General features: G+C 39.8%; 1 protein-coding gene across 2 annotated transcripts; it reads left to right on the forward strand.

The window, feature by feature from the left end:
- Positions 1–1,704: 1,704 nt before the first annotated feature.
- fam131bb (family with sequence similarity 131 member Bb) lies at positions 1,705–26,703 on the forward strand. 2 transcript variants are annotated; one of them, XM_053630207.1, is made up of 8 exons: positions 1,705–1,817; positions 14,926–14,963; positions 20,122–20,227; positions 21,319–21,543; positions 22,238–22,378; positions 23,395–23,732; positions 25,380–25,637; positions 25,834–26,703. In XM_053630207.1, the coding sequence occupies exons 1-8, from the start codon at positions 1,790–1,792 to the stop codon at positions 26,062–26,064; spliced, it is 1,365 nt and encodes a 454-aa protein (XP_053486182.1). In that variant the 5' UTR covers positions 1,705–1,789; the 3' UTR covers positions 26,065–26,703. The 2 variants fall into 2 exon arrangements, with proteins under 2 accessions (XP_053486182.1, XP_053486180.1); XM_053630205.1 differs by lacking the exon at positions 20,122–20,227 and having other exon boundaries at positions 1,718–1,817.
- Positions 26,704–27,088: the final 385 nt, after the last annotated feature.

Genomic DNA, 27,088 nt, shown 5'->3' on the forward strand with positions numbered 1-27,088 from the left:
AGTAAGAGTAATTAAAAAACATGGGGAAACAGTGTTATAAACATGATGATAGCGTGAAAGGACAACAAGAAGAGGCAAGTGGTGAGGAAAGTGGGAGCTGGCACAAGGGAAAGTCCCTGAACAGCACTCAAACACCTACTAATTACTGGATTTAAAGTCAAGAAGAGGTGGTTATGCATGTCTCATCCCTCTGCCTGCATCTCCTCCTCCATCACCTTCTAGTATATCATCAAGCAATCATGTCTTACCCACACACAATAAAATGGTCTGGCAAACAGCATGTTGATCTGCGTAGCAAGGTTTCTGTGTTCTGTTGGTGTCAGACCCTTTGGTGTCCACTGTAGTGCAGCAGTGTATACATGATGGCTCCTCATTAGACTATCTCCTGCTCTAAACCTATACATGAAAATTCTGCACATTCAGCATGACGCACCTTTCACCCATTACCACATGCTGCAGTGTGAAATAAATGAACACACAAACAGTGAGAGAGCGAAACTGCTATATATAGATGACACGCAGGGTGCCTCTTCACGATTGGAGAGATTATAGCTACTCCAGCATGTCAAGCAATCTCTTTGTGTACATTTGGTATTAACCCTTGCTTTCCCACGCCCCTCTTTCTCTGTCATTTGTCATTATCTACCGTTTGTTTTCTAGCCCTTTCTCTTACTCTCATTCTTGGTCCCTCTGCACCTCTTGCCTTGGCTTTCACTGAATGCTAATTTCTCTTCTTCACCTCTGTTTGAAATGGCTCAAGGCCTGCCTTTCCTCCTCCTTTTCTTCCTCCCTCCCTCCCTCCTCGTCTCTGTCCATCTGTCCATCTCTCTGTGTGTGTGAAGGAGGAATGATTACACCACCTTCCATTCTTTCATCCTTTCGTCTCATTTTGTCTGCATCACTGCACAAATTTCTAATACATGAGGAAGAGAGTGTGATGGAGAAAGAGATAAGGATAAAGGGACAAATATGCAGATAACAAATCTACTTGTGTGTGTATATGTGTGTGTGCCAATAAGAGTGAGGACAAAGAGAGGACTAGAGAGTAGAAGCAGCAGGAAGGGGTGGGGTGTAAACAGAGACAAAATACATAGGAAAGGTCCACACAGGAATACCCTCTAATGATCTTTCAGTATTGGCAGTGAATGAGTGTGTGAGCAAGAGCCAAAAGGGGAGGGGAGTCTTAAGGAGAGACCAAAAAGAAAAAAAAAAAGAAGCTTTGCTGCATTGCAAATGCGTGTAAAGTGAGAGCAGAACAAGAGAGGGAGACAGAGACAGAGAAACGGACTGAGAGACAAATTCGCCGCATTTCAGCTCAGTCACACAGCAGTGCACAGATGTGGTGAAAACAATGGAAACATAATACAACACATAGTAAGCACACACACACACACACACACACACACAGAGCAATATCAGCAATATCACAGTCGCGCCAGTCCCATGCAAGCTCAAAAGACTCTAATAATCTGTCATTTATTAGTTAATACACCAATCCATTTCTAACACATTCCATACAGAAACAATCCAATATTACAGCAATCAAAATATAACAATAAAAAATCACTAAAATTATATTGTAGAATCACTATTTTCTTATTATGATCTGACTGCATCAGTGAGAGAGAGAGAGAGAGAGAGAGAGAGATGGCAGGAAGGAGGGTGGGAGGGAGGGAGAGCACCACGAGAGCAGAGAGGCAGCAAGAGAATAGAAAGGGAGAGAAGGAGAGAATGTATGGTCAACGGCAAGTGCTTCCTTGTTCATGTCCTGGGCCTTTGTGAATAAACCATGGGATGTATTGGCTCGCGAACACTCAGTAAGACCATATTCTTCTGTAACAATGCTGAAAATTGTGTGTGTGTGTATGCGTGTGTGCGTGTGTGTGTGTGTGTGTGTGTGTGTGGTAGTTGGGGAGGGGTAGCTGGTGTGGGAAGCATCACTGAGCTAATATTCTCTGCTTCATGCTTGAGATGTAACATTTGGCTGTATGGAATGAAACATGTTTGGAACTGTGTGTCACTTTGTGTGTTTGTACATCTCTGCTTACGCCTTTGTGTATACATATTTATGTTTATAGTAAGGCTGTTGGATCCCAACCTACATCTCCTGATTTATGCTACTGCATGACCGGTGTGTGTGTGTGCGTGTGTGTGCGTGTGTGTGCGTGTGTGTGTATGTGGGTGGTAGCAATGTTAATAGTGAGAGATGGGGAGATGGAAATGCACTAATACCAGCTGTTTGCTTTGATCACTTTGCAGAAATGGCTAAATTAAATCTGGATAAATGAGATAAGGAATTAAACACATGTTGTCAGAGATGTTTGTATGACATGAAAGGAAGAGAGAGACAGAGAAAGAGAAAAGAAGAAAGAGAAAAGGCATGCTTGAGTTCACTGCAGTCAGAGGAGAGGGGAGATGCAACAAGGATTAGAAGGAAGGGGAACATGAGCAGGAGTTACTAATAGGAATGTGTGTGTGTGTGTGTGTTGTTGATGGCTGAAGCTATTTCAGATCTGACATTAAAACTCCGAAATAAAGTGTAAATGTTTGAGCCACTGTCAGATTACGGCATATAACAAGAAAAGGCAACGCAGCATGAATTTGGTAAAGCAACCTCAAAAAGAAATGAAGATATATTTATAGAACATTTCTCCTTTCCTGGTCAGAGCTTTGATGGATTCTATTGACTTTTGACTTAAAAGGCTATTGACAACACTTTTAGTTGGGCAGTTTGACTGAAATACAAAAAGCCTATAACCAGAGTAACCCAATAACAACCTTTTTCCGGCAAGGTCTCGGAATCATTTAGCAGGTTTGATGCGGGTTATTGTTTTGTTTAATTCTCATTGACCTTTACAATTCTATCAGTGAAAGAATAAAGGACCTGCATGTTATTTAGCAAAACATACTTTACTTGGAAGTATAAAAGTTTGGCTCTGTAAAAACAAGGTCAGCAGTGCATGGGATGGATTAGTTCAAGTTGAGTCATGTGTGTGATGTTCAGTGCGTGATTATCCATCACCAATGTAAATGATGACAATATCCACCCCAATAGCCACCTGCCGCCCTTTACTTTAAGGGCGGCTGTGGCTCAGGTGGTAGAGCGGGTTGCCCACTAATCATAGGGTTGGTGGTTTGATTCTGGCCCACATGACTCCACATACTGAAGTGCCCTTGGGCGACACAGAACCCCAAGTTGCTCCCGATGGCAAGGTAGCACCTTGCATGACAGCTCTGCTACCATTGGTGTGTGTGAATGGGTGAATGAGACACAGTGTAAAGCGCTTTGGATTAAAGCACTAAATAAGTGCAGACCATTTACTTTCAATTTGCATTGGAAACAGCATTTGCAAAGGTATGTTAATGTTTGTTTTTCGAAACCATTTTAAAACAAAAATTTCTGTATGCGCACTTGTTTATTACAGCAGGTGTTTTAAAAACCACCTGAAGACAACAGTGTGTAGTAACAAGTGTTTTTGGCTCTGATAAAGGCCATCCTTAGTTCAGAAATAAATGTAATAAAGGCACAATCGTTTGGTGATGCAGATGAACATTTACTTGTGAAAATTCATACCTCTAACAGCTTCATGAGTGAAAGTCAGTGGCTGTCAGCGCAGCTGCTATCTTCTTTCTCGTACAGTATACAATAATGCAGTGTGTCATTAAAAGCCTATAGTGAGAGTAAACAAAGGCTGTAACACTGAATGATTTATTTATTACATCGGTGATTTAACAGACTGATTGGTGGGAGTAAAGGGAGGAATATTTGCATACGGAAATGATTATTTTAAGCATATACAGTATAACAACTACCTGTGTCCCAGTATATCATTCCCGATTTGTTTTGTGTTAGAACACTGACCACAATCATTATTGACATATGATAGAACTAATATAAAAGCATGATACTTTCCTTAAGGCAATAGAGAAACATTATCCAATATTAGGTGATAAATAAGAGACATTAATGTATAACAGCATCTATGTATTTCTGTTTGAATAAAATATACTGTCCCAACAACAACAAAAAGAAACCTGAAGCAAATGCTATGCAAAAACAGGATATTCAAATATATTTACATACAGTGATTTCTCATAAAGCTGTCTCAGTTTTAAATAACTCGTCAGCTCTAGTATGATGCACTGTTGTTTGTTCAGCCCTAGATATTGCCCCCTGATATTGTTTGCATTTAATGCACAGACCCTTTTTTGCATAGGAAATAATCTCTGGGTGTCAAATATAATTTGCTGAAGCAGTATTAAATGACAGTGTTATAAAGTAGTGAAATTTACTGCCAGCATTATGTGGAGCAGAGTGTGTGGGAGAGTAGTATTGTGTGGCAGTATTATAGATCAGTAAGTGTAGAGCAGAGTAGCATATAAAGTATTCTATAAAGTATTGTTGGATGCTTGGTGTGTATTCTGCCTTTGGGCAGCTCTGGAGTCAGATATCGATTGGTGGACTTCAGATCAGCTTTCTGAGCCAGACTGTGATCTGAGAGTTCGGACAATTCGGTGATGGAATACATGCACATGCACATACACACACACATGCACGTACACATAGGAGGAGGCTTGCTTCTATAAAAACACACAGACAAGGACAAGTTTGGCAATACTCATATTAATGCTGCATGGTACCCCTTACACACACACACACACAAGCAAATACTAATTAATAATACATAAGCATTTCACTCTCATATGGTCGCATGTCATACTTGAAAGATTTTGAATGTTTAAGTGGCCCAAGTGAAGGAACATTTGTTATAATCCATGCAAAATCAGGGTAATAAATATTGCACAGTTACATTGTTTTAATTGACCAAATGTTGGCACTGTGGCACCTCTGGGGTTGGGGGTTCAATTCCCACTTTCACCCTGTGTGCATGGAGTTTGCATGTTCTCCCCGTGCTTCGGGGGTTTCCTCCAGGTATTCTGGTTTCCTCCCCTAGTCCAAAGACATGTGTTGTAGGCTGATTAGCATCTCTGAATTGTCCATACTGTGTGAATAGGTGTGTTAGTGTGTGTGTGTGTGTGTGTGTGTGTGATTGTGCCCTGCGATGGGTTGGCACCCCATTCAGGGTGTCCCCTGTCTTGTGCCCTGAGTCCCCTGGGATAGGCTCTAGGCTCCCCGTGACCCTGTGTAGGATAAGCGGTACAGAATATGGATGGATGGAAATGTTACTGTTACATAAGAAGTACATCAGCAAACATGCTTTCAGACAAGAGGAATGCAACATGTAGTCAGCACTGTGTAAGTGTTCATTCATTCATTCATCTTCAGTAACTGCTTTATCCTGATCAGGGTCACTGTGGCTCCAGAGCTTATCCCGGGAACACTAGGTGCAAGGTAGGAATACACCCTCGATTGGAAAACCAGTCCATCACAGGGCACCATACACACCCAGATTCCCACACAGAGAGTAACCCAAAACTTAGAATTGAACTGGGGAATGTCTGCGTCACATCGTGTTTGTTTTTGGTATTTACCAATGTGTGCTGTTGCCTCAGTACTTTTCCCTCACAGATAAACAGTTGTGTTCTCTCCCAGACTTATTGTTTTATCTCCTCTGGAATACCGCACATGCTCACTTCTGACCCAGATGTCAGCCAGTGAATCTGTAATTAGAGCAAGTGCACACTACACTCAAACGTGAACAGGGCCTCGAGTGCTGATGGAGAGGTGCTTGACGAAACAGCTCAATCAAAGCATTCCTCCATCAGTGTTTCAGAAATTAGAATGTACCTATGCATTTTATGCTTAACAAACCATTTTAGACTTTATGGTAAAACACAAAGCCACTGAGATGAACATGAGTGACTGCCAAAGCAGCTTTCTAAAAGGTTTTACACATCATACTTTATTTTTCATGCACTGCAAATTCTAGACTAGTTTTGTTCCAAAAACATTACAATTATTTATATCTCTGGGACAGTAGATAGCATTGGAGAAGGGCATTTTTAGTACAGCTGTGACAACACATTTCCATATCTAGTCTCAGTGGAGGCCAAACCAATGTTGGCTTTGAACCGAATAACGTTCATATTTTCATAAACTGGGATGCACCTGCATTTAAAGCTTGAATGATCCTGAATTAAACACGGTTACAAGTCTTGTGTGTGTTCTGTTATATGTGGAGGTATAACCTTGCCTTGTTGACTGGGGTTGAGGAGTTGGTCATGTTGCGAGTCTAAAGTGTGTGCTCCTTATTCTGCTGTTTTGATTCTCACCGCACTTTGCAGGGGAGTTGAGCATCGGCCCTGCAATAAGAACGTAATTCTGATCTGGCTCTCTCTCTCTCTCTCTCTCTCTCACACACACACACACACACACACCTTATTCTCATGCTCATGAACATACAGGAGCTCAATAAAAGCTATAGAGAATTTCCCACTGGGCTTTGTGTATGTGTATGTGGGTGCGTGCATGTGAGAAGGCTCAGTGTTGGTTGTATTACAGTGTCATGGTAGAGAAAATGCAGTGTACAGTCAGTCGTGTTGAGAAACTACTGAGTCTCTGTGCATGACTGCCATTACACCTCAGGGAGCTCTCTGAGCTATTACTTGAGGCTGTGTTAACCTTTAGTGAGGGTGTATGTGGGAGCCCCTGAGAAGCCCTAGTGTCAGAAAGCTTCGTGAAGCATTAATGAGGTGTGTTTGTTCCCTGTTCTTTTGTGTAATAAAGTGCCTCAGCTGTGTTTTTCCCCTTTGGTGCAGTCTTACTTTCTGTGTAGCAGGCTGCCTTTTTTGAGATTCTTGTGTGCAGCATGGCTGAAAAATCGATATATATAAAAATAAATGGTTCACTATTTTTTCCTGAATTTTAAAACACATGAATCTCAATTGGATATGACTGATCACAGCTGACCTTGACCTAGAGCGTTTCAATATAGATTTTTAAAAAGAAGTGAAATGAGATTTAGGCCACTGTGTGCTATAGTTCTATTATATTTACAGTTTCAGTCTCAAGACAGTAATATACTATTGGCCTTACCCAGGAAAGTTAAACTCACAACAAGTACAAACTTCATATTCCATTACTCATTTATACAGCCTCAAGCTAAAATTGCTACAATCAGTTGTTCACATACCAAATGGTTTTGGAAAGTTTTACAAAAGTCTAATGTGTCTAAGCATGCTCTTTGTTATTAAACCAGTCCCTCCAGGATTTAGCAATTTTGCGATGACAAATGAATACAAAAATCAAGGAAACACCCCAATATTCACAGAAGCTGGGAATTTTTCAAAATTACAGCAGATTTGGGCCAAAACACGTTATGTGACATCACAACACACCATATGATGTCATCACAATGCGCATTTAGCCAATTCAACTATTTTTCCACACACAAAAAAGCACAGAAAACTCCGCAAATCGCAAAATCACGCATTTTTGGCCGATGTCACAATTATGGAGGCGGAGGCGGATGTATGTGCAGAGTCAAAGTTTAATAAAGAACAAACAAAACACAAAAAGACACTATGTACACAAGAACCATAAAACAAACATAAACCAATACCTAGGAGCCAGGACCGCACAACATGACGACATAAAACAAACAAAGCCATACAAAGAGTGAGGTGCAAACAGTGAGTATATACTCACTGGTGCTCGTTAACCAGAATAAGAGTCAGGTGTAGGTGGTCATGTAACAGTGGTGCAGAGGTGCAGTGGCTGCTGGGAATTGAAGTCCAGGGGTCCTTCTGGCGATTCGTAATAGCTGCAACAATCACACAAAAAAACTCTGCGAAATCCTGTATGGACTCTTAAACTCTTATATGATGCTTGGGTGGCTGAGGCTCTGTTATACCGTAGCTATTTCTGATTGGGCTTCGCTGTGCATGAAATATTAGAAACTATAATAGACACTCTTACTGACTCCTCTTCTAACAGCAATTACAACGTGCTGTTATATCCTGACCGACAATCACAGAACACATAACTGTATTTCAGTCAGAAATTGCTTTGAGTTAGAAATTGCATTAATCCAGTTTAATTAGTTTTACTGGTGGACTGGAAAAATAAACCATACATTGTATACATTTGGGAAGCATTTAGAGGGTAATCCATGCTGTGTAACAGTAGTTTGCACAATGGTGCTCAGCAGTCGAGTGTCTGTTTGGCGTACTTTAAGTACAATATACAGTTTACTCGCTCTCTGTGTCTTCTGTTAAGAATGATTGAGCTGCATTTAAGATATTGTATTACAGAGAGGGACTCCCAGGTATTGATCTGATTACAAAGTGCTCGTGTATATACACACACACACACACACACACACTCACACACACACACACACTAAACTTTTAATGATGGCAGCTGCAACAGTCCACACTGTAACAAAAATGCTTGACTGGACAAGATATAAGCATTATGTGTGTGTCTGTGGAAGGTCAACTTGTAGTTTCACGAAGCAACAGACTCAGGCAGTATTACAGCATCTTGACAGATAAGTGATGGCGATGAGGTGTGCCTCAGATGCGTCATCTAAACTGTGCAGGAAGGATGATTTGGCTTTTCTCATACCAAGGGCATGATTAATTGCAGTCTGTAGCACTTACATGTTGTTTATCAAACAGGTCCGTCTTTGGCTCAGAATGCTGCAGCAGGCACTGGCCTCCTCTCTGCAGAAACAGAGCTCTGCAGGGTGACTGATGAGCTGTAATGTGGCGTGTGGGGTGTGTGCATAACATAGAGATAGGCAATGGAGATGTTCACTGAAAGACTGCCAGTTATCCATAGCTGTCAGTATCTGGGCATCAGGACTGGGTCTCACAGCACATAATGGCCATTTTCCTAATAAGTTCTTGCTTATTCATGCTTATTATTCTTCTTGATGATTCACTTGCTATGCAAGTGCATGGGTTGCCTAAGTGGTGTATTTCCTATTATAGAACCTCCATTACAGAAAAACTTACAGAACTGTCCCAATACCTGAAATTTCCATTCCCACATTTTCTACTGTTTTATGAAGTGGGGCAATGTGAAAATGAGCGAATAAAACCACCCAACCATTTTCTATACCATTTATCCTATACAGCAGGGGTGTCCAATCTTATCCGGAAAGGGCCGGTGTGGTTGCAGGTTTTCATTCCAACCAATCAGAAGCCACACCTGAGTCTATTGAAAGTCAAGATCAACTGATTAAACAGGTGGAATCAGGTGTGGCTCCTGCTTGGTTGGAATGAAAACCTGCACCCACACCGGCCCCTTCCGGATAAGATTGGACACCCCTGCTATACAGGATTGTGGGGGAGCCTGGAGCATAGACATATAAATACATAGACACCGGTAATAGTAATAAGTCTCAGTATAAGCCTAAGTATTTTCTCCAAACCGACTTTTGTGACAAGCTACTTGTTTCGGCTGAGCGACTGACAAATTGTGAATTTTACTGTAGTTAGTTGGCTAGGTAACTTTTCTCACACTTTGAATGTTTCCCAAAGAGAAACACTTGAGGAGGCAGTAGGAAGTAGCTGTAAGAAGGGAAGGTTTTTCTGCCATGCTATGCAGTGAACACTTCAAACTGGAGGACTGTGACATGACAGGTCAGACTGTCAGGATTAGAGATGGCGCTAAACCACCTGTCTTCAGTTTCCTGACTCATCCCCAAAGAGTAGGTGTATCGATAGGCTATAATGATTTGATAACTTGTCATCAAATCGTGGCTTTATTGTTATCATTAATTTTATTATTATTATTATTATCACATAAATGTTTTACCGCTGTAACTGAGCCGAACTGTTTTACCAGATCCACACTTATAATTATCTTTGTAATTGTCTGTTTTGGAGTATATCTGTATCCTTTTATTGCTAATAAAAATGTTTAAAGCAGACCGACTGCCAGAGTCTCACTATTTGATTTGGATTTGTTGATTTTGTTCCATTTTCTCAATTATTAATACTTAAAGATGTATTATTTAGATTTTTTTCAGTATTTCAAAGTGAACGAGCTGTGTTCTGACCTGGAGCACAAGAAAAGCTAAAATGATGGGGTTGAGAACAGAAAAAGCCATTTCCACAATGAAAAAAAACTTTATGTACATTTCATGTACGTTAAATGTTATTACATTAGGGATGTCTTCACAATTATTAACCAAGAAAAATAAGCCAAATTTATGCTTGACAAGAGTGAGTTTTCACAATTCCTTATGACAAATAATAATTTTCCAAGTCTAACTATTGAGATTCTAAGTAACTGGAGACAGAACTTTGTTGTACACCACATAGATCATAAACCAGTGAAATTGGTTGAGAAATGTAAACATTATTGTGTTGTTTTATCCAGTAAAACCGCAGCTCCCCAGTTTACTTATGTTTGTTTATAGGGCAGTCTGGCCTGGATCAATATGGCGGATGCATTGATGTATCACACAACAGGCCAATGTGGCCAATGAGGCGTCTATGTATTTATATGTCTATGGCCTGGAGCCTATCACAGAGAACTTGGAGGACACCCTGGACAGGGTACCAACCTATTTAACCAGGGCACAATCACACACACATTCAACACTATGGACAATTTGTAAATTCTTGGTAGTTTCGGCAGAAAACCGGAGTTCCTGGATGAAACCCCCAGAGCACAGGGAGAACATGCAAGCTCCCCCCCCCCCCCCCCCCCCGCCCCACACACACAGGGTGAAGGTGGGATTTGACCCCTTACCCCATGAATAATACAATTCCATCAAAAAATGTAATGATTTACGACAATAATCAGATTTAAAGCCTGCTGATTAAAGTTTATAATTAGAATTTATAAATCACCTTACCTTGTGTGCTAGGCAACTTCTTGTTTCCATCTTGCCCCGCCCCACATGTGACATCACATTCATGTAATGCTATGATTTTGCAATATGTTGCCTTGTAAAATAAACAACCCCAAATGACCTACAGTACCTGAAGATGATTTGTTCCCCCAAATGACTGTTACTTTCAACTCCTAGGGGACATCTAGGGACTCTACAGAGTTCTCACCGTGATGATGGAGGGAGCAGAGCTTACACATGTAATATCACTTCACCAATGAACACAATGACTAACAAACCCGTTTCATCTAGTTTACTACGTCTGGTGGCGTCCTCACATCTGGTGGCGGTAGGAGATTTTGTATACGGCCAAGTCTCCCTCTCTCTCTCTCTCTCTCTCTGTCCGCAGTTTTTCCGCTAGGGAGTCGCGCGATATTCGCTAATAAGGCAGAAGTGCTCCGCCGTGGTCACGTGATCAGCTGTTATTGCTGCGTGCCGCATCTGCAACACTCCGTTATGGCGAGAATCACCGAGCCGTGCGTTTTAGGGAATAAGACTGCAGTCTGATCCAGAATTGAAGTTACTGTCGGTCAAACTGATAGCTGTAAGGAGGTGTGAGAAGCCTTGAACCGTGAAGTCTTGATGCACCAAACTTCTTTGAGCCTCGCACAACCACTGTGCTTTAGCGGCTAAATGTCTCCTGGTTACAACATAAATTATGGGATGACTTGGCCTCGGGTGTCAAGGAGCTCTGGTAATATAATTACAGCCGGGAACAGCCACTTCATATTGAAGAGCAGTCAGTGATAACGCTAGAATATTCAGTTAGCCCACTCTTCATTTACATGCTTACGCTGGGGGATATATATATATATATATATATATATATATATATATATATATATATATATATATATATTCTCCTGAATCACTGACATTCTTAAAAATGCACCTTGCAGTGCTGTTAGTGTGGAGGTAATCCCCAGAACATATGCTCTTACAATGTACACAAGAAATGTGCTTCTTATTCCTTTTATTGCTCTAATATAGCCTAGGCATTCTAAAATAACTATTAATACTACATATTTTTCCTACAATGGTTAATAAGGTTTATTAATAACATTAAAAAAAAAAAAACATTCCACCCTGAAGAGGTTGTAAACAGATCATGCTAGATCTGCCATTTCATTGTCCATTTAAATATGTTTCTGGGGTCAGTGTAGTCACTATCATTGGTAAAGGCTTCCAGGTTTTGGATATTTGAGTTTGTGAAACCATAGATTTTAGGTTTAGAGGTCATTCATGGCCAAAACACCTGTTCCTGCAGAAATACCAGTGGCTTTTCTGTCTGTCTGTCCTCTGTCATTTTCCTCACAGTAACGTTAGTCACGATGAACTGATATATTTCAGGAATCTACTGTAGGCTTTCTATTATAAGTTAAAACATATACGTAACAAGAGGCACTTGATGACACTTATTCTGTGAACGATGGCAGATCAGCTAAATTGCAGTGTAATTAAATCATAGCCCTATATTTTCATGTTAAGATGACTCATGCTTTTTCATAGCAGTTTCAGCTGCAGCAGTGCTGAGTGCATGGATAAATGTCAGCTTGCTCTCTCTGTAATTACACATTATTCTCTTTCCTGCATTAGAGAGTTACCCGACACTGATTCTGTGCTTTTGTATTATTTAGCCTGATCTTAATACAAGAAATAAGAATAAAGTGCTATAAATTGTTCTACATTGTATATAATGTTGTTTGGATACCATGCAGATGACTTCTGGCTGCTCTTGGTTTCTTATTTAGGTTGCTTTGAGTTCACCCTGCTGTGTCTGCTACTGCTAAAACGTCACAGACAAGTCTGACAGCCAGAACCCACTACATGCAGATAGAAATAATCTGTAGCTTTTTATGGTGTGGGATTGCTAAACTTTGGATGGACTCCAAAAGAAGGCAAAGACTGCGCAGTTTGATTTTCATATTAGGAAAGGCGTCTCCTCTACCCGCCTGTACTTCCACATTTAGTTCAGATGCAGGGCTTAGTCAAGTGGATTTGTCATTATAGCGATTGCTCATAGACTGCCATTCAAAGTGAACTGCATCGACTGACCTACAGCTTCTGTGAATGTTTATAGGTTTCTAGCACAAGTTTTACAGACTTTACAGATTTTTTTCTGACCTCCTCTGATATACTGTCACATGATGTGAGGATATAGTGGAATGTATGGCCCCAGGTTTCATCTCCAACCAAAATCTAACACAATTGTTTTAGGTGATCTAGCACTTCTTAAGGCAATGATTAGATGGTCAGGTGGGCACGATTATGGGTGAAGCTAAAGTCATTAGGAAGGTAGATCTCCAGGAACAGGGTTAGTGACCACTGCCTTAGAAGAAAAGGTCACTGTAAATGACTAAATGCCTAAAAGTTATTTTGACTGATCATTTTTATCCTATGACAAAACATTTCTATCTTGTATGGAGTGGTCTCTTCTATGATGACAATGTCCCTATCCACAGGTTACGAGGGCTAACTGAATGGTTTGATGAGTATGAAAATTATGTAAATCATATTCTATGGTCTTCACATTCACCAGGTCTCAATCCAATTGAACACCTGTGGGAGATTTTGGACTGGCATGTTAGAGAGTACTCATCAAAACACCAATAGAGAGAATATCTTTTGAAAGAATGATGTTTCATCCCTCCAGTACATCTCGAGAGACTAGTAGAATCACACTGAGGCTGTTCCGGTGGCTTGTGGTGGTCAAACATCTTACAGTGGTTGAAACACTGAACTGAAATAAATTTATGTTTATTTATATTTTAATTTGTCACCTGTAGATAGCAGTAGATTGGTGCAGATGAATAATCTTCCTTGATTCATTGGTCACTTTAACCACCTTTGATCATGTGGATATTAACAAGGTTCATTGCACATGCAGTGAGAGTGAGGAGTGAGACAGTCAGCTGTAGGGGTGAGTGTGCTTTTAATGGACCCTCCCATAAGGCATTGTCATTAAAAATACATCAAGGTACTACGATACAAACAGAAAATGGGTACTACGAGTGCACAGACACCATGCAGCCCAGTTTAAGAATATTTCAAATGCAAACACATATTTACCATCAGAAAAGGGTGTTCATATACAGACACTGATGACACTTTTACAGTAACAACACTAACATCAACAAGATTGGCATAGAGGATCTAATGGTCAAGCGTCCCTAACATTTATACACAGTAGTCATCTTTATACAGTCCTTGCAACATATACATCGATGTACTCATCTTGTGCTAAGTTAATTTGGGATGGTTTCATTAACTACAGGCTGACATTAACACAATGAAGACTATGATCCACCGTTTTAATCCTCTTCAAATACTTCCCTCAAACATACACAGTTATAGATCACAGACCTGTGCAAGTCTCGTGATGCTAAAGTAACACTGTACTAAAATACCAATACCAATTAAATAAAGAAAAGCCGCTCAGAGACCAGGGATGCGCTGAAACCTAATTATCAGAGGCCCCTATGTAATTAAGTCATCTTTAATTAGAATTGCACTCTTAGTGAGAAGTGGCGAAAAATGAAATAAATAAAAGGGACAGAATTTGTTAGAGAAACCCTAGTGCAGGTGACCCATTGCTCCTGTTAGTGATGATCCCATTTTTGTGTGATAGGCTGCATAATTATGCTGTGGTTGTAATTATGAAGCTGGCTGGTCTGTACGAGCGAATATAATCTATTGTAGTCCTGTAAGCGAGAGCCTGAAAACCTTAGAGAGAAAAAGTGAGACTATACCCTGTTTGTTTAATATATATACGTTTTGCTTTTCTATAGCTTTTTTGTATAGCTTTTGCTATTCTCTTCTACGTTCACATTCCTTTTCCTCTCTCCCTCAGTCTGTCTTTGTTGTTAGACTCGTTTTTCGCAGGTCAAGCTGAGCTCATGATGAAAGCACAGTGGGTTTGCACTTAGGTGAAAGGTGTTAGGATGTGATTCAATTACATTGTCAGTCATTTCCCTGGTTCATACTAGAGTGCATGTTGACAGGACCACTATGAGAAATGCAGAGACTATGTGCAGCCAAACCAACACCTGATGATTCACCTGTTTAATGTCAACCCCATCCCTAATTAGTTTTTATTCTCTCCTTCTTCCTAAAGCGGCAGATGGGGTTCCAGTACAGAAGGATGGGGAACAGGTAAGCCTGACAAAATAACAATAATTATAAATCTCTCAACAGCTGAAACCTACAGAGCTAAGCCATGTACAGGTGAATGAAGCAGCCTAATCTATAACATGCATGCCGAGGAGGCCAGTGTTAAGGAAAGATGCCAGCTGTTGTCCTTGGCTAATATAAACAATAAATTAATATTTTAATAAGTGTATTGCACTTACTGCTGGTTACTACTGTAGTTCATCTAATGCTCATTCTGGTAATGATGCTAATGCTTCATGCCTCTATGTAATCTGATCCAAGATGTGTTCTATATTAAGATGAATAGTAGGTTGTGTTAGGTTCTGTGTCAGACTGTGATTTAGGATGTTATTGGACTGTCCTTGTGGCATAAGCATCACCATTGCTACATTTCCTCGCAACCATCTCTCCTTCTCTTTTTCCTCCTTGTCTTTTCTATTCTAATAGAGCTATACAACTTAGCAATACACATATAGTACTGTGCAAAACTCTTAGGCATATGCAAAGAAATGCTTTAAAACAAAGATGCCTTCAAAAATGATGAAATTAAACATTTGTACTTGAAAACGGCCACTTTTAAAAGCAGTAAACAGTAATAAATGAAAGTCAATATTAAGTGTACCAACACTTTGCTGTTTAAAAATGCATCAGTTGTCTCAGGCACACTTTGTTCAGTTTTATAAGGGAAATTGGCTGGTAAGTTTTTCTGAGCATCTTATGGAGTCTGCCACAGTTCTTCTGGAGGCTCTGACTGTCATACCTGTTTCTGTTTTTGCAGATAAACCAGGACAAACTTCATTATGATTTTGGTCTGAAAAGTGGTGTATTATGTAATATGTTGCTTTCTTTATTGCCACACAAACATTTTCCTGTAATACTGATATATATATATATATAAAATGTTATGTTTGGAATTAAAATTTTTTTTATTGACTCAATAATTCAGAAGTCATAAAATAAACACTTAAGACAAAATTTGTATTTTAAAACATTAGGGTGCCTAAGACTTTTGCACAGTGCTGTACATGGCATAAGACAATACATATTCATAACATAAGATGTACTTTTCTGAACTAGATAGATGATTGAAGAATACCTAATGACATTCTCACTGAGACATTCTCACTGTCTTATCAGATATTAATGATATATTTCTCTGTCAGCTCAAGGACTTTCAAACTGGCACCCTCTCACTAAAGTCTTACTGAAAACATTATCCAGAAACATAATCAAAACCATAGGACAGGGTTCATCAGTATATTTAATAAGAAGTCAATGGATACAAAATTATATCTATTACGTACAACTGACTGCCACGGATGTGCTATTTAATAATGATGAGAATGTATCAACACTCCATCTAAAATCCCATTTGAAAAATGAAGTGAGCTTAAATGCACACTGTTGTGTTAGTCCTCTCTACTGTAACCATGCATGCAAGAGGATCCAACATGTTCCATGATTGATCATTTTCAAAATATTTCAACACTGATACAGCTATTTACTTCAACAGTATCATCAGCCATGATACTTCATCTCACACTATATACACACAGTGGGGTCCAAAAGTCTATTTTGCATTCTTTTCTTATTTAATACAACTATTTTGATTACAAATTATATTACAATTTGTAATATATTGATTTACAAATTATAAACAACGTGAGTGAAAAGTCGAGCTGGACATGGATTTTTGTGCAAAACCTTATCATCCATTGGCATGTAGCCTGAACACCCGGTCACAGATGGCTATGGTATCGTTGGGATTCAAATTCGTGATCTCCAGATGATAGGACGAATGCTTTTCTGTTGTGCCACTCAGGAGCCTGAAAAACTGGCCTTTTGTACAAAGCAGTTAACATGGTCAGTATTACAAATTTGCTTACATTTAAAGTACAGATCTAGAAATAGTGCACATCTAGAATATTAAATATTCACCTTGTTTGTTTTAAATGTTCAAAATTCTAAAACCTTCTGTTTATTTCCAAGTTGAAATGAAATGAGTGTGGTCTCAGACTTTTGGACCCCACTTATTGATTTATTTATTTTAAGGAAAGCACTTATAGAGCTCAGAAATATAACACCACACAGCTATTGCTATAGCACATGATGCTTACATCCAACTAGGCAGCTTGCTTGCTTGTCAGCTTGTGCTTGAGTTTCATCTCAGGGTTTGGTGCATATGCATGAAAAAATATATGAAACGATGGTTTCAGGACATCACTTCCTGAATAGCAGTTAATTGAAATTCCAGAGAGATCTTCTCTCAAAAGTGTCAGACGAATGTGCTCTCAAGAAGAATGCAAAGTTATACCAAACACACTGCATATTTAATGACACATAATTGTAGCATTCCCAGAGCTTTTCTCAATTCTTACATAATCAAGAATTTGTATACGAGCAAAAGAGTCACACTGCAAGTAACAGGAAAGTGTCTTCCCTCTTAATCAGATACACAAATGCTTTGGACGCCTGGACATCCTTCAGGAGCGACTCCTTAGTTAAAGCCTTGTGTGAGCATACAGTATAGAGGGGATGTTATGCACACTGTGGAGCTGTTAAACGAGATATATCTTCTGCTTTTAAATGCATCTGAGCGGGGCACACAGCGGAACTAAGAGAAACAGCCACTGTTCCATGGTTTTTCTTGTACCTAGTGTATGCATCTTCTGTATGAAGGTCATGTGACCTATTACTGAAAACTAGGAATAAGCAGACCACATGATGCAGATGGCACTGTAATAGCGATGGCAACTCATCACCCCAGGCAGCCTTAAAACGTCTGCGGTCTCACAGCGCTGGGTCAGGATTCTGCAGCGAAATAGAGAGCCTTGTAGAGAGAAAACAATACACACACAAACACAATGAGAGAGAGAGAGAGACGTCTGTTGTACACACAACAGCTCTCTAAAGCTAAATAGATCATTTGCATAACTACTTATTTATTAATCTATATCTTTTATAATAAAAATGTTAGCTCAAAATCCTTAGCACAAAGAAACAGAATGCATATATACTGAAAAAGGCAATAATATGCACTTGTCCCAGGCTGTTTTATATGCTAGGTACAATGCAGGCTCTGGTGTTTTGTAGTGTGTGACAACCATATCAAGCAGTGTCTCTTCTGAATCTGTGCAAAATAGACATGGCCTTAAGCAGAGCTTTGTGGAAGGTCTTTTGTCTGTCTGGCCAATGGGATTAATAGTACCTTTTTGAGTTTCTAATAAAATAAAAAACTGCCTTCACTCAACCTACTCTTACATTAATAACTGGCAGCTAGAAAGTAATACATACAGGGATGGCAATCAATAAGTTATAAGATAAGATAAGATAAAAACTTTATTGATCCCACACTGGGGAAATTCCCTCGTTACAGCAGCTCAATTACTCAAAAACTCATAGGAAACACATAGGAAAGAATACACATTAAATAGGAATAGAATTGAAAAAATGTCAATAAATATATATATATATATATATATATATATATATATATATATATATTATATATATATATATATATATATATATATATATATATATATATATATATACATACAATAGGAATAGAAAAATAAGAATAATAGTAGTAAAAAAAAATTATGTTGATATGTACACTATGAACACCTCAATGTATGTACAGATGAATACAAATGTGAATATATACAGATGAGTAACACCTCGTTAGTATACAGAAAAGTGATAAACGGATTATTGCACAGTTAATAATAGAGGGTGAGCAACAAATAGTAATAAATGAATAAATGTTCATATTGCAGAATTGTTGTGAATGTGTAGGCTGATGATGCAAAAACAACTAGCAGTGCTACATTATGTTGTTATTTGCATTAAAGAGTCTGACTGCAGTAGGGATGAAGGACCTGCGGTAACGCTTTTCAGTCTGCTGCTGAAGGAGCTGCTCAGGGACCCCAATGTCTCTTACAGGGGGTGAAAGGAATTGCCCATGATAGACGCCAGCTTAGCTAACATCCTCCTCTCCCCCACCACCTCTATGCTGTCCAGAGGGCAGACCAGGACAGAGCTAGCCCTCTTAACCAGTTTGTTAAGACGTTTCCTGTCCCTCTCTGTGCTCCCAACTCCCCAGGAAACTACTGTATAGAAGATAGCAGGTGCTACCACAGTGTCATAGAAAGATTTTAGCAAGGTCCTGCACACACCAAAAGACCTCCGTCTCCTCAGCAGGTGGAGACGACTTTGGCCTTTTTTTATATAGGACATCTGTGTTTATGTTTATGTTGTGGCAATCAAGCTTCCTCCAAAAGCAGTCTCATTTCCTGCTGTTATGTCTAGATAAGACTGAGCCTTTCTGTGTTTTACGTTTTACGTTTTAACATTAATAATATATGATTTGCCATCAATGGCATGAAGGCAATTATAACAATATACACTGACATACAAGCACAACATATTTCCACCTCTGTTTTCTGTCTTGAACACAGATTCCCTCTCTTTCCTTTCCTTCTTCTATACTTCCTTCTATTTTGCATATTTTTTAAAAACTGCCTTCTTTTGTCACAATCCCTCTTTCCTTCCTCCTATCTCCTTTCTATTGTCGCCATTCTTGCTGTCTTCTCCTATTTCCCCATTCCTCCCTGTCCCCATTTTTCTTCCCCTCTTTCCCTCAGCATGGCCGAACAGACTTTTCATGGGATGGAATCAATGTAAGTGTTGTGATTATCAGTCCATCATTTTACCTTTCTTTCTTACCTTTGCTTTGCTTTTTCTTCAAAACTCACGTTAGATAACTTTCCTTCACCCCTCATTTCAGTACCTATGGTCTCTCTCTCTGTCTCTCGCTGTCTCTCTCTGTCTCTCGCTCTCTAATGACTTTGCAGTAACTTGTTGCACTAACTACACTTCCCAAAATTGCAAGAGGATAGACACTGACCAGCAGACTGTTGGGAAATGTAGTACTTCACACCCATGTTAAAACACTAACTCTGTGTCTATCACCACCTCTCCCATCACTTCTGCCCTTTCTATCCCTCCAAATATTCATAAAATTTCACACTCAATTTTCCCTATCCTCTCTGCTGAGGTGCACGTCCTGCTCCCTCACTGTTCCTCTTCTGCTGCACTTTCTTTTTTTCTTCCCATTCCCTCTCTTTTTCTCTATCTCCACTATCTTCTTCCCATCCAGCAATCCATGGAGGACACGACCTCCATTTTGCCCCAGCTAAAGAAGCGGAATTCCAACGCCTACAGCATTGGTGCTCTGGCTAAGTCCTCACTGTCAGGTGTGTCAGGTGTGTGTCTGTCCTGTAAACTGGTAACTGACCCCATGTTGGCTCCAGTCTGAGTGGGTGGAGATGGAGGCAACATGGCCCCTTGTGGGTGCACTTTTCACTCCCTGTTTCCATTTACAATGCTCGCCAATGGCATGTGAATCCATTGGTGGAATATCAGATATCAAAAGAGATGCTTACTCAGAATGAAATACACTACCCACAACACATTTTTTTTTCTATGGCTTGTTGTTTCGGGAGTGGTGATGGACGGGAATTGCAGTTATTTTTGTGTGTTAAGTGCTTGTGGAGTGCAGCGTGGAGATCAGTCAGTGTTTTGTGATGTATTAGTGTCATTCTGTCTCTCAGACTATCATGTGTGTGTACTGAAGTACAGTGCAGTCTGATGTTTTTCAGATTTTTTTCCCTTAATATTTAATTTATAATCATCATTTCATTTGATGGAAGGCGAGGTCACGAGGTCTCCTGATGTCAGGTTTTATTATAGAACTCTGGCATTGCCAGTGTAAATAATTGATGAAACCATTTCTCCCATGAATCTTATGTAAGCGGTCATATATAGAGAAACCTGCAGTATATTATGTCATAGGTTAGGCTTAGATCAAATGTGGTTTACACACTGCAGTATAACATAAGCTATTTACAGGAATAGTGGCCCTAAACCTGGTGTATGTTAGTGATAGTGCAGAGACAGATTATTCCAACAAGCCACAGTGTCATTCCTCAGACTGCACCCTCATCTTTCTCCAATTAACCTTCTAAATTCACCTTCATCTGTCATAACCATTTTCTTTCCCCAAATCAATTCGCACACACTCTCATTAGAAAACAGCTTTATATCCACCTCATCAATTCAAAGGCTCCATTCATTCCACCTCATTTGTTACACCAGTCCAGCTCCTGAGCATGTATTGACAGTGTAAACACTGTGTTAGTCATCTTTCATATCACCGCATCTTGTATGTCTGCATCTCATATGTCTCATTACAAACTGATCTGTTAACTCCACCATCTCTATACTACTGTTCTTCTGATCTCTAATTTTCTCCATGACACCTTCTCTTACTTGTCTTTCCATCCTTCCACTTCAGGAGTGTCTCGGTCTATGAAGGACAAGGTGACAAAGCCGACAGCCATGGCGCAGGGTCGTGTGGCCCATATGATAGAGTGGCAGAACTGGGGCATGCAGACGGTGGGACCGGGAGGCTCCAGTGCTGGCCGAATCTCCACCCGCAATCTTCAGCACGAGCGTAAGCTGGAGAACGACGCCTACAGTGACCTTAGCGATGGAGAGAAGGAGGCACGCTTTGCAGCAGGTAAAGAGAGAGAAAGAAAAGGTTTAGGATTAAGCATGAGTCAATACCCACATCAGGAATCTACATGTATGAGCGCCTACAGTGTAGAATCTGCCGTTATACATTGCATCAGGTGTTACTACCAAAAGACGTTTAACAGCCCTTACGCTTGTTGTGCAACTTGTTTGAATATAAATCAGTGTGAGTGGATTATGATTTTTATTTATAGTGATGGTGGGAATATGGCTATGCTGTGCAGAGCTTTTATTATCTCATCTTTATAATATTGTGTCTGAGCTGTCTCAGCACTTGTCCTCATTACTCAGATTTCAGAGGAAGTTTATGATGATGCCTCATACTGTGCTGGGAATTTAAGATGTAGGAAAACGAGCAGAATGAGTAGGAGGGAGCTGCTTTGATTGCATTGAAGAATGTAAACCATGAAAATGTAAAAAAATGCTTGAACTAATTGTATGTGATTGACATTGATACTGAAATCATGCTGTTCTTCGACTAGCAATAATGAGATGAAGAATGTTCTGTTCCCAGGCACAGTTTCTTAACTACTGTGCAACCACACCAGTTTTATCATACCTTAAAACATATCAGATGAACCTACACCAATTTTATGCCACAATATATTCCAGGTTCTGATCGTGAAATTGAGGTGATAGAGTCGTCATACTTGCTTACCTCTGCCTCTTTGTTCTTTAAGGTGTTATGCAGCAGTTTGCAATATCCGAGGCCACTTTGCTAGCTTGGAACTCCATGGACGGAGAAAGCATGAGTGCAGGCTCCAACCAAGGCAGTGTTGCCCATCTGAGTGAGGCCAATCAGGAGAGCATCACCAGCCGAGGTAGTTTAACTCCCAGAATCATTATGATAATCTTTCATTGTTTACTGTGATGCTGGGAAATACATCGGGGAAACTTTATGGCCTGTTCATGGCAGTGCATAGTTATAAAAAATGGAAGACAGAATTCAAAAAGAGATGGAGAGAAATATATACATAAGTATATACAATATATGTATTCTGTAGCAGTTTGGGATTTTTCAAACTATGCTGCTATCATTTTGCTATTTGCTATCACTATTAAATGCAACTTGAAGTCTTGTTATAGCCAAATGAGCAATACAGCACAGCATAATCAGCATATAAATAAATATTACAGCCATTCAACACCAAGGCAATCATTTATAGACAAAGGAAATGGGATAGGACCTAATATTGATCCCTGCAGGACACTTTTTAAAAAGTAAAAAGTAAGATGATCATTTTTGGAGGGTGAAAAGCGGTTAGTAATCGCCATTTTATTTGAAATTTAGCATATACTGAGGCTAAAATACCTAAGGGTCAAGAATCAATGACTTGCTGAACATTTCTCACATTCCTAAAAACTTTAGCCCATGACTCTTTCCACTCACTCTTGCCTCTCAATGTCGTCCCAGGTTTTAGATGATATAGGTGATTACTATCGGTCTGTTCCCTTTTAGAATCCACCTTCAAAGTTATTTTTGAATTCTATACCAAACTGATTAAAAAAAAAATCCCAGAAAAGTGGTCTTAAATGTTATGACCAGCAGCTATCACTACATTTGCTGAGATTGAGCCTTCCGTAATATGATGAAACCCTTGTGAAACCTTTCCATGAGATGTGCTTCCACAAACTTCACCATATAAGAACAACGTGATCAGATCATAGTTCTGCAGTGTATTCACAGAAAGAATACTGGCATGAATTTGAAAAGCTGAGAAAATGGTTCGGTCTCATTCAATGTACATCGCTAATAATGCTAATTAAGGCTGTCCAATTTAATAGCCCTATGGAGATATGAAGCTATTATAAAAAGGTTTCTTTGTTTCATTTTCAGACCAGATATTACACCATTCCTCTGCAGAAGTGTGGCCTCACGCATACATCTCGCAGGGCCTCTACTGCCTCTCCTCTTCAGATGCTTGGGAGCCAATCAGCAACGAGCAGTCAGGAGTAGCCTCTCCAGCCACAGGCTCCTATGTCATGACTGGCGGAACTTCCTGTGATAGCAGCTATGATGGAAATGCTGCGGCTCACTTCCTATCACAGCAACATCAGCAGCAGTTCATCCAACAACACCAGAGCCAATTACAACAGATACAGCAACTACAGCAACTACAGCAGATACAGCAATACCAGCAACAACAGATAATGCAGTATCAGCAACAGCAACAGGTAATTCTGCCTAAAGCACTGCTAGCCACATCGAAATGTACCTTAACTAGCCTTATACTAGTTTATACTATAATCTTGAATATATTTTGCCGCTCATTTGATGGGCTCTATACGTTGACATGGTGATAGCTAAATATCCTAGTGGAACGTTTCAAAACCCTCATCAGATTCAGAAAACTGACCTTTTTGTCTAGTTAGCTCATGTCCTTGGTGCATGACCACATAATCTTCCACTAATAAAAATGTCAAATTAGCAAAGGTACGCCCAGCCAAATATGTTTATTTCACTCAGAAACGTGTCAGAAGAAAAACGCGCTCGAATTTCCATTTGACATTGTCTTCAATAGCTGACACACTTCTATCTTTGGATTCCTCCAACAAAACATTCAGACTACCCACAAGCAAGACATGCAAAAAGTTGTTAGCTAACATCAACTCACCAGCTAGCTATTTAGCTCACTAACAAGCAAACACTAGCCATTATAGTTTATTATATATTAACAAGCTAGCTAGCTTTCGGGACTTGTTTTTTGTTTGTCACCGCTACTAAAAACAAACTTATCGAGCAAGTTTCTAGCTAACCCTAACTAGACAGCTGGCTTCCTAGCTATCAAATAGTCTAATGTTTTGCCCCTAGAACTATGCACTAGAAACGTTTTAACGTGTGATGTTCTGCTTTGTCATTCCTAATGACTTTTCCACCATTGTTTGGCTGTTTGTGTTGCTCTTGAGACAGAATTGCCAATCATTGTGTGATCTCACACACCCATGTAGTTCAGATTAGTCAGATTAGATTTTTTTTGCTATAATTAAATTGTAGTTAAAGGGATAGTTCACCCAAAAATGAAAATTCTGTCATCAGTTACTCACCCTCATGTCGTTCCAAATCTCCAGAACACAAATGAAGACATTTTAATGAAACCTGGGAAATTTCTGTCCCTCCATTTACAGTCCAAGAAACCAAAACATTCAAGCTCCAAAAAGTACATAAAGGCATCCTAAAAGAACGTTTGCTCTCGCGATACAACAGCAGAGGAAGAGGGACGCTATACACAAACTGAGTCACATAGAACAATCATTGTAGCAAAGATGTCTACAGATTTTGACATAGGAGGACTCGTGTTTTTTTGTCGGCTCTCACGTCAACACAACACGTATGCGTCAAGTGAAGATGTTTTGAGAATAAAGCTTTATTTTGAGGCTTTTTGCACACACAGAGCATTCGTATCACTTCATAAAATTGGGATTAAACCAATGGAGTATTACTTTACAATGCCTTTATGAACTTTTTGGAGCTTTTGGTTACTTGGACTGTAAATGGAGGGACGGAAATCTCCCAGGTTTCATTAAAAATGTCTTCATTTGTGTTCCGAAGATGAACGAAAGTCTTTTGGGTTTTGAACGACACTGGGTGAACGTTTTTGGGTGAACTATCCCTTTAAGGATTTCTAGTTATAGAATCTATGCTTAATAAATGCCTATGAAGTAACACAAAGTATCACAAATAATATATGTTAATATTTTAAAACCATGTTGACAGAATCTTTCACACACATATGAAATCAGTAATTAGATTACTGCCTTAGAATGACACTGACTAATAATGAGAGAGATTATTATTTCCATTCTTTCCGTCCTCTGTTTCAGATATTGGAACAAAGAATACATAGTACCACACAGTCTTTACAGGTTACGCCCAACAGCACCATCCACAGTCTACCGCCACTCACTCACCCACCCCTGGTGGATCTGTGGGGGGCAGGGCTTACTGAGACGTACCCGGCTGAAGTAGGTGGGTATATCGGCATGGGTGCAACCATTGAGGGAAATCTAACGGCCCCCTCAGAAGACATGGGAACAGAACACTCACCTTTACTGGAAGCTCAAGAAGAGGACGAGATCAAGGTGAGGTCCCTGTCACCATGCAGGTCTTAGCTAGTCAAAGTGCTGAACGTAAGTGCTTAGTAGGCTACAGCGAATTCAAAATTTCCAAAGACTGGAACTAGGCTGTGATATTCAAGAAGATGTCACACAGTCAAACACCTGACAGACACACTGTATATACACAAAAAGACTAATTTATTTCCCCCCCTCATCTCAGGAGGAAGAGGTAATGTTATGCATGGAACCAGAACCAGTGACTTTAATTCCTTCTCCAGCTGCACAGAGAGAGGAAGTGACCTCAGCAGTAGGAAGCAGTCCGGGACAGGTCCCTGGGGAATCAATCACAGAATGGAAACCTTCCGATGTCACACCGTCTGTTAATGAAATACTGGAGGAAAAAGAGGAGGAGTCAGAATCCTCATCGGCCAGTGCCACGGTAACAAAATGAGTGTTAGGAGCACCGAGGAGAACTGAGTTCGATCAACACTTAATGCTACATAATCAACTCTTTGAATTGATCCGTCACTTTTCAGGAATTGCTCCTTTGTGATGGATCTTGTGTGACTGCAAATACAATAAGGAGAAAATGATACGATTTTCTAACAAATGTTACACTTCTTAAGAGGAGCACAGGAGGGAGAGAGAGGGGGGAGGATAAAGGTATACACAAAGGGGATTTGGAGAGATGAGCACAGACAGTGGTTAAACAAAGGTTAAATACATGCATGCTATTTACATGGTTGCTACTCTTTGCTAAGAACCTACATAAACCATCATAACAAAAACACCAGAAACACCTGATACATACAGCCCAAAAAGGATAATTTCTAATAAAGCAATTTAAACGTAATAAACATAAGGTATAGTGTAAAGTCGGCTTTGTTTCAGTCAACAGCTTCTTCATCCTTTATAGATATCACGTATTATTATAGAAGTTAAACTGATGCCACAGAAAACTAATTATGAAATGGATTTGAATACCCATGGAGCAAAAACTTTCTTTTCCCTATTGGTTATTCATCACCCATCAATTCACAGACATCTGCGCTCGCACGCACACACACACACGCGCACACACACGCACACACGCATACACACACACACCCCCACACGCAAACACACACGCGCAAACACACACACTCAAATACATGCACGCATACACACGCATACACAAGCGAACACACACACACAAACACACACATGCAAACACACGCACACACGCAAACACATGCACACCCAGACCTGCTTTTAAAGTATTAAGCATGCAATCTAGTGTACTTCCACATGTGCACATTTACAGACTCTCATGCTCCAGCTCAAATGTTCTTACTTTGGACCAGTTGCTGAGAGATGAAAACCAGTGAGCTGTTTTAGAAAACCCCCAAGTTCAACAATTCTAAAATTTACTCCATGTGGTTTAGTTTATTTTATAGGGTTAAAATCTGGCACGTCAGTTTGAGATGGACCTGCAC

This window comes from Ictalurus furcatus, chromosome 1 (assembly GCF_023375685.1).
Source record: "Ictalurus furcatus strain D&B chromosome 1, Billie_1.0, whole genome shotgun sequence".
Lineage (NCBI taxonomy): Eukaryota > Metazoa > Chordata > Actinopteri > Siluriformes > Ictaluridae > Ictalurus > Ictalurus furcatus.